This window comes from Schistocerca nitens, chromosome 3 (genome assembly GCF_023898315.1).
Source record: "Schistocerca nitens isolate TAMUIC-IGC-003100 chromosome 3, iqSchNite1.1, whole genome shotgun sequence".
Lineage (NCBI taxonomy): Eukaryota > Metazoa > Arthropoda > Insecta > Orthoptera > Acrididae > Schistocerca > Schistocerca nitens.
Genome location: NC_064616.1, coordinates 246,791,431 through 246,805,309, shown reverse-complemented (window position 1 = coordinate 246,805,309; position 13,879 = coordinate 246,791,431). Strand labels below are relative to the sequence as shown.

General features: G+C 38.4%; 1 protein-coding gene across 1 annotated transcript in view; it reads right to left on the bottom strand.

The window, feature by feature from the left end:
- LOC126248203 (uncharacterized) overlaps positions 1 to 13,879 on the bottom strand; it is a 988,540-nt gene that overhangs the window by 57,081 nt on the left and 917,580 nt on the right. Inside the window, exon 22 of the mRNA XM_049949008.1 lies at positions 7,322 to 7,461. Coding sequence (XP_049804965.1) covers positions 7,322 to 7,461 — 140 coding nt within the window. The remainder of the gene's footprint in view (positions 1 to 7,321; positions 7,462 to 13,879) is intronic.

The following is a 13,879-nucleotide window of genomic DNA, read 5'->3' as shown; positions in this document are numbered from 1 at the left end:
GCAATGTGCGGCTGTTTGCTGATGTTGCTGTGGTGTACGGGAAGGTGTCATCGTTGAGTGACTGTAGGAGGATACAAGATTACTTGGACAGGATTTGTGATTGGTGTAAAGAATGGCAGCTAACTCTAAATATAGATAAATTTAAATTAATGCAGATGAATAGGAAAAAGAATTCCGTAATATTTGAATACTCCATTAGTAGTGTAGCGCTTGACACAGTCACGTTGATTAAATATTTGGGCGTTTGGGCGTAACATTGCAGAGTGATATGAAATGGGACAAGCATGTAATGGCAGTTGTGGGGAAGGCAGATAGTCATCTTCGGTTCATTGGCAGAATTTTGGGAAGATGTCGTTCATCTGTAAAGGAGACCGCTTATAAAACACTAATACGACCTATTCTTCAGTACTGCTCGAGCGTTTGGGATCCCTATCAGGTCGGATTGAGGGAAGACATAGAAGCAATTCAGAGGCGGGCTGCTAGATTTGTTAGTGGTAGGTTTGATCATCATGCGAGTGTTATGGAAATGCTTCAGGAACTCGGGTGGGAGTCTCTTGAGGAAAGGAGGCGTTCTTTCCGTGAATTGCTACTGAGGAAATTTAGAGAACCAGCATTTGAGGCTGACTGCAGTACAAATTTACTGCCACCAACTTATATTTTATGGAAAGACCACAAAGATAAGAGAGATTAGGGCTCATACAGGGGCATGTAGGCAGTCATTTTTCTCTCGTTCTGTTTGGGAGTGGAACAGGGAGAGAAGATGCTAGTTGTGGTACGAGGTACCCTCTGCCATGCACCATATGGTGGAATGTGGAGTATGTATGTAGATGCAGACGTAGAAAACTGGTGCAGAGCAGCTAACACTTGCTCGTGTTGTTAGATCCAGTTGTCAGTTGGATAGTAGCTTCCTCCACTGTATTGTCTTTAGTGGTAGTGAAGCCCGAGTCTTCATCAATGGCACTGAGCTGCCCATTTTAGATTGGTTAGGCTGTTCCCACACACATCCCTTGGGAGATGAGCTGTGGCTGCTCCTGATGAGTAGTGACTTAAAGTTCTCCTCAACCTCCTGCAATGCTTATGATCTTCACTGGTATATAGAGCTCTTTCATAAGCCTGAGTAGCTTTTTGCTATCAACTAAAGCTTCACAGTTTAACTAAGCATCTAGATTGACTACTGGAAATTCTCACTGATATTGGTGGGACAACAACATCTTCAATGGCAAACAACTGTCCAGAGCACTCATTGTTTGTGTGCTTGTTGGAATAATTACATTAATCTGGAGCTCTGATCTTTGATTCTCTGTGACTTCTTGTGAAGCCTGCAAGAAGTCCTGCACAAGAATAATATTATGACCACATCCTGTTAAAATGACAAATTCGAATGCCTGTGTTCTATCACTGATAATTATTCTTGAAATACATGTTCCTGATGATTGTCCATATTTCCCATTTGCAACCTTCAGTACTACCAATTTTGTAACACAGATGGTGATGATTTTGTATAACAGATGGTGAATTGACTTGTGCCTGGACAGGATGGCTATTGATGATGGCATTGATGAGATTTCCTGACAGATTGCTAATTGTTAAGTACAGGCAATTTTCATCTAAGGTGGCCTCACCTTCATAGAGGTTTGTCATGCTTAGTTTTCATGAATTTGGTGTATGGATGAGCAGCTCGTACCACTATGAGGGGGTTATTTGGAAAGTAATGTCTGATGGGGTGTGAAACGGAAACCACAGTGAAAATCAAATGAAGCTTTGCACAGATGCATTGGGCAGTGCCTCTAGTATGCCCAGCAATTGCATCACGCTGCTTTTTTCAGTTCTGATCACACAGTGAGCACATAAAGATCTGTAGAACAATAGTGTCTCCCATCAAGTATGGGGGGCTGGTGTGAGTTTTCACCTGATGTCATGCAGCCCACATACCATAGCTGTCATGCATTTCCTTCTGCATGACAGTTCTCAGCTGCACTCTGCAGGGGCAATGCAGATGCTCGTTCAGTGTTTTTGATGGGTAGTGTTTGATCCCCACAATAGAGCCATAATTGACTCTCCCTGAGTTTCATCTCTGCTCACATAAATCACTGGCTATGAAAACAATGTTCTGGCACAGACAATGAGCTGTAGACAAGAGTAGAGAATTGGCAGGAAGCACACACAGTTGCCTTGTATGATGAGGGTATTGGAATGCTGGTACAATACGATGACAAATGTCTAAATTACAGTGGCAACTATGCATACAAGTAGCTGGAAGGTGTAGCTAACTGTTGCAAATAAAACATTTTTGATTTTCACAGTGGTTTCCATTTTGTGACTGAGCAGACCTAACTTTCTGAATAGGCCTTGCACAATGAAGGATAATGGAGAGCAACCTCATCCACAGTGCAGTGATGGGCTTTGTCCCACAGATCAACTATACTGCAGTTGACTGGTGTGAATAGGACTACTGTGATGGTTGACATCTTGCAGTGTCATAGTAATCAAACACTTGTTTTTCTTCTCTGCATTAAGATACATCATCTCCAGGGCACCCACAGGGGAAACAGGCTGTCATATTGTCCTCCATCCCCTAAATTTCTGTTCTTCTGTGGGGCATCATACTTAACAGAGGAGTTGGTTGTACCTGTGTCGGTCGGATACTGGGTTGTTATTTGATAGCTGGAGCATGAGTCCAAGTTTGGAGAGACTGTTCTTCATAGCACATTGGACTGGTGGCTGAGATTGGTCTTAAATATCAATACACCACTTCTTCAACACTCTTTATGAACATCTGATGTGTGGGGTCAACATTCATGGCCACTATGTCTTGTGTAGTCAGCCTGAAATTTCTGGTTGCCATAAATTACCATATCTCTTCACTTACTACCTGGTATATATAAACACACACATATTCACACACACATTGCCAGTGTCTCTGGATGATTAGGACCTCAAGTGGCCAGAGACAGTGGTTTGTGTGTGTGTGTGTGTGTGTGTGTGTGTGTGTGTGTGAGTGTGTGTGAGAGTTGTGCTCTTGTGCTTGTGTGAGTTTTCTACTTTAGAAGATGACCTTTCGGTCAAAAGCTCAAATGTATAACAGTCTTTTTGTTGTGCCTTTCTGCAGCTCAACATCTCCTCTACATGGTGGGTTGCAGTCTATTCTATACATAATATTATTGTCATTTCATCATGGATTTTTTATTGTTTGATTTCAAACATTATTTAAAAAATCCAGGGAACTGGAAATGTGCAGAATACATAACATCTATGAAAAACAGCAACAACTAATGACATAAATGCATCTAGCATCTCAGCAGCGGTAACAGACAATCTCCACATGATTACAAGACAGCCTGCAGGTGTGAATGGGATCTGCCGAATTGCCGAAGGAGTGGTTCAGTGGATACTACATTTGCAACTTATGTCATGCTTTCCACATGTGCTCCATCAACAGCATCATGTCAAAAACTTTCAAAATCAATTACACATCTCTAGATGGTATCGACAAAAACTACAAAATGATGTGGCATTTCTGTGCTTGGTTTTGTTTATGGATGAAGTATCATTCACAAATTATGGGTAAATCAGTCTTCACAACATGCACTATTGATCAGCTGAAAATCCACAGTGTCTGAGGGAAGTGGATAAAAATATTTTGCTTCAATCAGTGTATGGTACTGGACTTTCAAGAATCACACCATTGGTCCCTGTTTTATTGTTGGGGCTCTAAATACTCACAAGCATCTACACTTCCTAACAGACATGCTGCTGGAATATGGGAAGATATTCCACAGGAAATAAGGCAATCCTTGCAAAATCAACATGAGGGATGTCCCAAACCACTGCACACTAATAAAAACAGATCTTCTCAATATAACATTTTGCCTTTTTTGCATCAGTCACTCAGGAAATGCAAAATTACCTGCATACTAAACAAAGTTAACACCTCTGGCTTTTTACCTGTGGAGAAAATTAATACAAGAGGTCTACAGGAAAACACTGATGACTTTCTAAGATATGAAATGTCATATAAAATGAGCCCATTCTACAATAATTCAAATGAAATTTAATGTGCAGTATTGTCAGTCCAGAATCATTTTATGTATCAATAGTCAAGATCAACATATTGAGAGTTTTGCATAAGAGTAATAATAATAAACTGTACCTGAGTTAAGTATTTGCTTTCATTTGCTACAGGAGGGTAGACATTTGTGGGGCCTTGCCTTCTGATGACAGGACAGTGGTTTGCAGCACTGTTATCTCTTAAATATTTGACCAAGTTCCTCATATGTTAAATCACTAAAGTCCTCTTCAAAGACTCTGGCCAATGTCACAGAAAAAAATATATAGTGTAATTAAAAAAAAAGTTAGGCTAATAATTCAGTTTCTATAAATTTTAAAAATTACTTCCAGACTACAGAAAATTTGCTGTAGTAGCCGTTACAGTTATCTTGATATAGTGACATGTGTGTGTGTGTGTATTTATAAGGTATTTCTTAATTGTATGCAATTGTGATGTACTAGGTCAGTATGAATATATAGGCCTCAGTCTATTGTACAACACTGATTACCCGACTAGTTATAAGTGGGAGGGGGGACTGGGGGGAGGGGGGAGGGGGGAGGAGGGAGGGGGGTTGACAAACCTTTGGACTATGGCCTACTGATAAAACTGTCGATAATGGAATGAGAGCAGTCTAGCACATGTGAAAATGATCTGGCCTCAACCTTCATTAGTCACTGTCCTCACCCATCCAGCCCCCTCCCTGTTCCCATTCCAGCACTACACAGCCATCATTTCTCTGCCACACCCAGTCTTTTAATTTAGTTTTATTTCTCTCCTTTCCACTACTTTCCTCCTACCCCTCTGCACCTTCTCTCCTGCCCTCTGACTAAACTGCAACACTTCACTGTCCAATACTCCCACCATACTATCCCTCCCCCTCCCTGCCCCAGCCCTCTCCTTACCCCGACCCAGTTGCCAATCCTATCATGCACTGGTGCTGCTGCTCGCAGTGTGGTTTCAGTTCTCTGAGACTGCAGACGTGTGTGCAAGTAGCGTTTGCGTGAGTGTGTGTGTGCGTGTGTGTATGTGTGTCTACTGCTGACAAAGGCCTTAATGGCCAAAAGCTATAATTGTGTGAGTCTTTTTGTTGTGCCTATTGTGACTCAGCATCTCCAGTATATGGTGAGTAGCAACTTTCCTTCTCTGGTATTGTTACATTCCATCCTGGATTTTCCACTGTTTGATTCTATTTATGTTTAATAGACTTGTGACCAAACAGAAATAAATTCACATATTATTCATCACTTATTGTGTTCAGATGAATCAGTTTTCATGAATAATGATGAGGGGAATAAATGCAACATAGGTATCTGGTACCTGGTAAATCTGCAGTTGTACATCAAGGAAATCAATCAAATGTTTGGCCGTTATTGTTTTTTTATGCATTTTGGGTGGAAAAATGTAGACAAACATTGTAATGCCAAATTACCATCATTGATTGAATATCCCAGCTTTAAGAATGTTAAATTACACTGATGGAAATGCAAAATGTTATACATTGAACATCTTGATTGAACATAACCAAACTGATACTCCACTATGAGATTTTCACTCTGCAGCGGAATGTGCACTGATATGAAACTTCCTGGCAGATTAAAACTGTGTGCTGGACCGAGACTCAAACTCAGGACCTTTTCCTTTTTTGATACTCCACTATTTACATTTCTGTGTTATATGTTGATTAAAATTTTATCCTTATGTGAGCATATTTTCAGTATTTCAAGTACAGAAAAAAGTCATTCCTGTAGGCAAAGAACAATGTGAGTACATGATGGATATTGGGTTTGTCTAACATTATTGGAAATTTTCAGGTGCAAATTACAACACAGTGTACCCTGATGATGTGTACATAGAGCTTATTGCCATATTTTGAACTACGAGGAAGTTGAATCATTGGCATGAGTGATATGGGACAAACTGATAGACTGCATAGATAGTTGGCTGTAGTGCAGTGATTGCAGAACAAATGGTGATGAGGACTTAGTACAACAAGGTGGAAAAAGAATAGGCATGAATTATTCCAGAAAGACTTCACCACAAAAAGATCACAGGTTTGTTTGACTTACTCTGATGAAATCACAGATGAAAACAGCTGAAATTTGAGAACAGATTACTGGCAGAGTTCCACCATAAACCACTCAGAACAGATTACTGGAACCTGGCTGGAGATCTTGAGTTGCTATGTGTCATTTACCTACGATACCTCACCACAGAATACACAGACCTTTATGGTGCTGAGTCTGAGTCATCTTGGACATTGAATGGCATTCAGTGGTGTTCAGCAATGAATCTTGCTACTTTTTGTGGCAGCCATATTGATGAAACTGTGTCTGTTAACGACCTGCTGAAATGTCACAGAAAGTGGCTATTCTCAAGACCCGTACCTCTCCAACTCCTTGAATCAGGATGTAGGTGGCTGTTGGATATGGCTGCTGGTGTCATTTGGTACTAGTTGAAGGGAGGCTGAATGCTCACCAATAAATGACAAGAATGTTAAACACTGTTGTCACATCCTTCATCACCAGTGTATCAAATGACATATTTCTTCTGGATAATGCGAGACCCTACACTGATGCCTTGAGGAATGTACAGAATGTTGACTGGCCTGCTAGATCACCTCATTTGTCACCCACAGAGCAGGTCTGGGAAGTGATGGGAAGATGTACATTTTCATAGCAGCCTCTAGCCAGCAATCTTCATTAACTGTCACAGCATATGTCCATACATGGCAAAAAATTCTTCAAGATAACATTTGGAGGCTGTTTGCTCCCATGACACATTGAATAAAAGAAGGCAGCTCACACCTCATACTGGTGATGATGGACATCAGTTTTAAATGGAATGAAAGTTTTATTATGATGAACATATACACAAAGTTTGATAAATATTGGATAGATACTTCACATTGGGTAACACCTTCCATTCCTATTAGTGTAGGTGTATCCGACATGAAAGTTGGCAGAATATTACTCATGGGAACCACAGGTGGTATTAAATTGCATTTATAATGGTTGTTGGATTGGAAAGGTGGTACAACTAATTGTCTTGCTAGATTACCAGATGTTTCTCCTCTGGATTTCTTTTTCTGGGATTTCTTAAAAGGGAAAGTTAATGAACAAATACCAATAACTTAAAAAGCCTGTTTGCATTGCAGTTTTTTTTTATGAAGATGTCTTACATTCTTCTACTTCCATCAAATCTGGTGAAGTAATATATCGCAAATTAATTACTAAATACAAAGCACTACTTTGTTTTTCAAATCAATGTACTTACAGTTTGCTTGTTTTTGCCCAATGCAGCTCGCTGCGGACTTTCTGCAGGCGCAGTTGATGGAAGAAGCTTTGCTCGTCTGTTGCAGGGTTTGCACACTCTGCAGATAGGCAACCATCAGCAACACCTCCAGACATGTTGCCCTACCCACAAGCCCACATTTCACAGGTATACTACTGCTGAGTCAAAAAATGTGAATAACAGTTTAAAATACAGACAAAAAATTTAACTAAGTTCAAGTTAGATATCACTCTTTTTTTGAAAACTAAAAGCAGCAGATTTCAGTAATTTTGTCTGTTGAGATGAGTGGTATGACACCTGAGCTAATGCTACTAAAACACTGTAGATAAAAAGGTTTAAAATGAACATAGCTAAAGAAAGACTGTAAAGGTCTCACAGAAATCATAATAGTGAAATGTTTTAATACAGTGGCACTCCTGAATTTGGTACTGTCTTATTGGTGATACAAAGGGACCAGTATTTCCAATGTGAAATTTTTTGAGCGTACAATGACATGATGGATGTTAGAGATTGCACTAATCACTTACTGAAAGTTAAATATAATTTTAAAATTGTTGTCTACACCACCAAAACAATTATTAAAAACGTGTATTCAAATTTATAAAATAGCTAGTACTTTCATTAAGAGCTTTTAATACTTGGAAGTACAGATGTAATGTGAGAAATTTTATGAAATCCTGCAGGGGGAACAGAAACAGAAGTCTACAAAACATTAGGTGATTTTAATTTTTTCAGTCTTCACAAACTAAATGCTTTTGTTGCAAGATATTAGACATTAGCAAATGTCACTCACTTAATGATAAAAGAACATCTTGTGGAAGCAAAGAAATACAAAATTGATAATACTTAGACCCTACTACTTTAGTGAGATTGTTTAAAATATATGTTTTAATTGTAGAAGTGATGATGTTTCAGTATGTAATTTTTACAGAGAAACTGAGTCCACTATGGTCTTTTTTATGTGGCCAAACTGAAATTCACCAGAAATGAGGTAAGGAGACCAAGGAAAATCCAACTAAAGGAGGGGTGGATGGTGATTTTTATGCTTATTCTCCTCCTGGGAAGGAGTTTAGTCTTTTAACCACTATTTCACTGTTGTTGGTGACATTGTAAGGACAATACAGTGAAACCACACTTTTATAGTTTTCAATGAACTTTGTGTGAATTATGGAAAAATGTAAATTTTGTGAAATTACTGTTTCAGGAAAAACTTTATAAAACATCAATAAACAATGATTTTATTATTATCTATGAGTAAGTCCATTATGACTATGTAAAGTACTTAGAGGTGGGCATTTACCTTCCTTTTTGCCCACATTTCTTTCATTCTCTTCCTGTGGACTTCTTTCCTCTCTTCAGAACATGTTGTTCCAGTCTTCTTCTTTGGGCCTGAGGATTTCATGGTTTGGACATTTCTGGTTCTATTTTTGTCAGTATCAGATCAGTTTTGATCTCACCAATCTGTTTCATTGTGTCCATTTTGGCTTTGCACTTACTGATAAAAAAATCGACTATTTGTTTTATATCTCCACGTCTATCTTTAAACAGGGTGGTTGTGGGACCTCAGCAGTTCTCTACAAAATGTCAAATCACATTGCCTTCAGCTGTCTAAATTTCCAGTTTTATTCTATTTTTGTTACCAGTTTGAGCATTACACTACGCCATCTTGAGGCACCTGACTGACGTATTGGAAGAATCCCACCTCTTGGACAATCAAAATAGGTGCCAGCATACAGTCACTGGTATAGTAGACTTCTTTATAACACAGAAATCCTTTAGATAATCACTTGCAGTCTATGATCGAGGGGATCACTATGTTAAAGAGAAGTCTACGGACAACAGTGACTGTAAGCTTGCCCCTATTTTGATTATACAAGAGGTGGGATTCTTTCTAAGCATCAGTCAGGGGGCCTGAAGATATGATAGTTTAAAGCTGAAAGTGGTTGCAAAATTAAAATAAAACTGGAAATTTAGACCTTTTGTAAGTCTGGTTTCAGACTTTCAATGTGTCCATAGAATTGTAACCTGTGTTTTCTGATGCTGCTATGGATATCTGCATATTATTTGATTTTCTGATTGCTTTTGAGTCACTACTGTTCATCTACAAGTTTTCAGCCTAGAATTTTTCTTGAATTTGGGTTCCTCTGAGAAAGAGGAATGTCTTTTTTTCTGTTTCTGCTCTACAGAGGGATTCTGGTTCAATTACTGCCTTGTAATATCTTTGTTTTGTGTGCTTAGAGACACATTTCTTGTTATAGATATTGTGGATATGTAGTACATATTTTTCATCTTCTAGTATCTAATTTCATTTGTTTTTGTTTTGATTCCATTTTCCTGAATGGTTACACTGAGATATTTAAATTGTGGAACTCCTTTAATTTTGCAATATTTCACCTCTATGAATTTTGGTGCTTCTTGTTGCACATTATGTACTCTTTCTTTCCAAAAGACATCTGCAGAGCATTTTTTTACGCAGTTTCTTTCAAGAGTCCAATCTGATTTCAGACTGGTGAAATGTCATAAGTTAATATTGCTAAATCGTTTGCAAATTTTAGGAAACATAGAGATAATCATTTTCTCAAGGACATAGTTGAAATGTAACAGAGACAGCCCATCTCCTTGCCTTATCCCCATTTTTATTTTGAAAGAATCAGAGAATTCCCTCATATATTTAACCTTAGACTTTGTACCTGTCAGTGCCTGTTCCATGATTACAAGTGTTATCAGACCTAGACCTTGCTCTTTTAATAATTGCAAGAGTTGCATTCTAGCCTTTTATGAAGTCAACAAATGTATGGACTAAATCTTTGCTAGAAATTCTTTGATGTCTAAGGATTAACTTTAGGTCAAAATTTGCTCTAGACAAGAATGCTCTGGTCTGTACCCTGCTCTGTTCTCTGTGCTCTACTGAGAAGACACTGAGATAGAATTTTATATGCAACTGCTATTAGTGACATACCCTGTAGTTATTTACATCTGTTCTGTCACACTTCTTGTGTAATGGGTGACTTAACATATTTTTCCAATCTTCTGGAATTTGATCTGCTTGCCAAATGTCTTGCATGAATTTGGTGATGTCTTTTATGGTGTTTGAAGCTGCTGATTTGAAGATTTCTGCTGATTCCACCTGCCTCCAAAGTTTACCCTTTTTTTTAGTCTTTTGAACAGTGTGGCTATTCTTTTCTTCATCTGGTGTTAATGATTCAGGATTAGTGTTCTCAGTTTCTCTTGATGGTAATCTTTGTGGTTTTCTGGGCAGTTAATCCTTAATTCACAAGGTGTGGTCTCTCAGACTGTGCAAAAATTTTCGCACTTGCTCTCCAAAGTAAATTCTCATGGAGTGCTTCTATGCTCCACCTACTCCTTAAATTGCCAACTCTATGGTGTCTTTAAGTTGCCCTTGATATGTTGGCGAAAATACATGTTTAAATCTGGAGGTATGGATAAAACATCATCCGAAATTGCGCTAAACTCATTCTCTGAAAATTATTTCGAGCAATTAGTTAATGAGCCCATGTGAATAGTAAACAGACATGAAAACATGATTGACCTCTTAGCAACAAATAATCCTGTGCTAATAATGAGCATCAAAAAAGATACAGGGATTACTGAACACAGGGTTGCTGTAGTGAGATGGAATATTGTCACTGCGAAATCCTCCAAAATAAATGAAAAGTATACCTATTCAAAAAACATAAAAATTCACTTGATGCCTTCCTGAGAGATAATCTCCACTTCTTCCAAATTAACAATGGAAGTGAAAAGCAGATGTGGCTTGAATTCAAAGAAATAGTATCGACAGCAGTTGTGAGATTTATACCAAATAAATTAACAAATGATGGAGCTGACTTCTCTTGGTACACAAAACAGGTCAGAAAGCTGTTGCAGAGAAAATGAAAACAGCATGCCAAATTTAAATGAATGCAAAATCTCAAAGATTGATGATCTTTTACAGAAGCTTGAAATTTAGCATGGACTTAAATGTGAGGTGCTTATAATAGTTTCTATAACAAAACTTTGTCTTGAAACTGGGCAGAAAACCCAAAGAGATGCTGGTCATATGTGAAGTATGCTAGTGGCAAGACACAGTCAATGCCTTTGTGGGAGCCTTGAACAGCAGCACAGAAATTGCAGACAACACAGTCAACGGGTCGACATTCATCCGTGCGCCCCCCTGCGCAAAAGTACTGTTAGGCCAAAACACGGCAATGATGTGGTACCAATGGGCATGCGAGACACAGAGTGACACCAGTGCGAGCATGCCACTGTTACTCAGTGGGTGTCTGCACTGTTCTGCGATCCCACCAGCCATGGTCCATGTGGGTCGAGCGCACTCCCCACCATCACGTACGAAATCAGACAGCCATCGCATGTTCACTACATTTCTCGCACCCGCAAATGAAATGGCATCCACAAGATGAGAGAACATTTGTACCAGCCAGACACACATACATTGTATTTTGTGGCCATGAGTCTGTACTGCATGCTTGATAACTGGGGTGTGTATCCCCTCTGGGATCAGTGTTTGAGCTGTTCACAACTGTCACACAATCGCCCACATGGACATTTCAATTGTAATTATTATAACTTTTCAGTGTACATATTTTGCTGTGAATAAATGTGTTTTGCATATGTATTTAATTACTATCATATATGCCTAGAGTTCGACTAAGTACATGGGTGCAGCAGTAAGCCAGTCCACTGTACAACAGGTTTGAAAGCAGCAATGAACTATGTGTTGCTTGCTTCACCTTCTCTGCACAATTACAATGGAAATACTATAAACAACAGTACTGCCAAAATGGAGTTGCTAAACACAGCCTTCCAAAATTCCTTCACCAAGGAAGATGAACTAAATATTCCAGAATTTGAATCAAGAACAGCTGCCGACATGAGTAACTTAGAAGTAGATATCCTCAGAGCAGTGAAGCAACTTAAATTACTTAATAAAAGCAAGTATTCCAGTCCAGGCTGTATTCCAATTAGGTTCTTTTCAGTGTATGCTGATGCAATAGCTCCATGCTTACCAATCATAAATAATCACTTGCTCAATGAAAGATCCATACACAAAGACTGTAAGGATGCACATGCCACACCAATATTCAAGAAAGATAGTAGGAGAAATCCACTAAATCACAGGACCATATAGTTAATGTCGATATGCAACAGGATTTTGGAATATATGTTGTGTTTGAACATTATTATTGTTTATTGACACACAGTCAACATGGGTTTAGAAAACATAATTCTTGTGAAACACAACTAGCCCTTTACTCACATGAGGTGTTGAGTGCTATTGACATTTCCAGAAGGCTTTTGACACTGTACCACACAAGTAGCTTGTAATAAAATTGCTTGCTTATGGAATATCATCTCAGTTATGTGACTGTATTCGTGATTTCCTGTCAGATAGGTCACAGTTCACTGTAATTGATGGAAAGTCATCGAGTAAATCATAAGTGATTTCTGGCATTTCAGAAGGTAGTTTTATGGGCCCTATGCTGTTCTTTATCTATTAAAGCACTTAGGAGACAATCTGAGTAGCCGTCTTAGGTTGTTTGCACATGATGGTGTTGTTTATCATCTAGTAACGTCTTCAGAAGATCAAAACAAAATTTCTAAACAGTTTAGAAAAGATATCTATATGGAGAAAAATTGGCAATTGACCCTAAATAATGAAAAGTGTGAGGTTATCTACATGAGTGCTAAAAGGAATCCATTAAACTTTGGCTACATGATGAATCAGTCAAATCTAAAGGCTGTAAATTCAACTAAATACCTACAAGTGACGATTATGAACAATGTAAATTGGAAGGGACACAAAGAAAATGTTGTGGGAAAGGAAAACCAAAGACTATTGTGACATTTGCCTGCTTTTTCTTTCTCGTTGATTGTACTCAGTGTTGACATACTGCGTTGCTACATTGGCCGAAAAATGGGGGTGGAAGTTCAAGACTGACTACTTGAAATGATGTAACCGACAGGTGCACATTTGCGTTTCCCAGTTTTTTACTTTCACTGTTCACAACACCGCAATAATACAAAGCTATATGGACAGTGCACTATTGTTTAACTTTTGATAAGTCTCATTAATAGGTTGCAAGTAAATGTCAACATACTGCTACAATAGTTTACTGCTGAACGTCTAAGAACAGTAAAAACCTAACCACACAGATCTTGCCGCATAATACGGTAAGTATTGAACAGACACTGTAATTATTTTAGCACATGGCCTATTACACTTATTTCACAGTTAAATGGATGCGCTGTTATTGTAAGCAATATGAGTTTCTCGTCTGAAAATTGGCCATGGACTGACTGTCTTGAGCCCAAAAATTGGGCCTTTATATATCATCACAACAATAGGTGCTGAAACTCACATTGTTTGATATTTAAGTTGCAGAAATTACAATTAAAACAGAAATCATTCAATTTACTGAATACATCAAAAAATTGGTTCTTCTTAACAGTTTCTTCTACTACAAGGGTTAGTCCTAATTATTTGTTTAAATGATGAAATTATCTGATATAGTTACACAA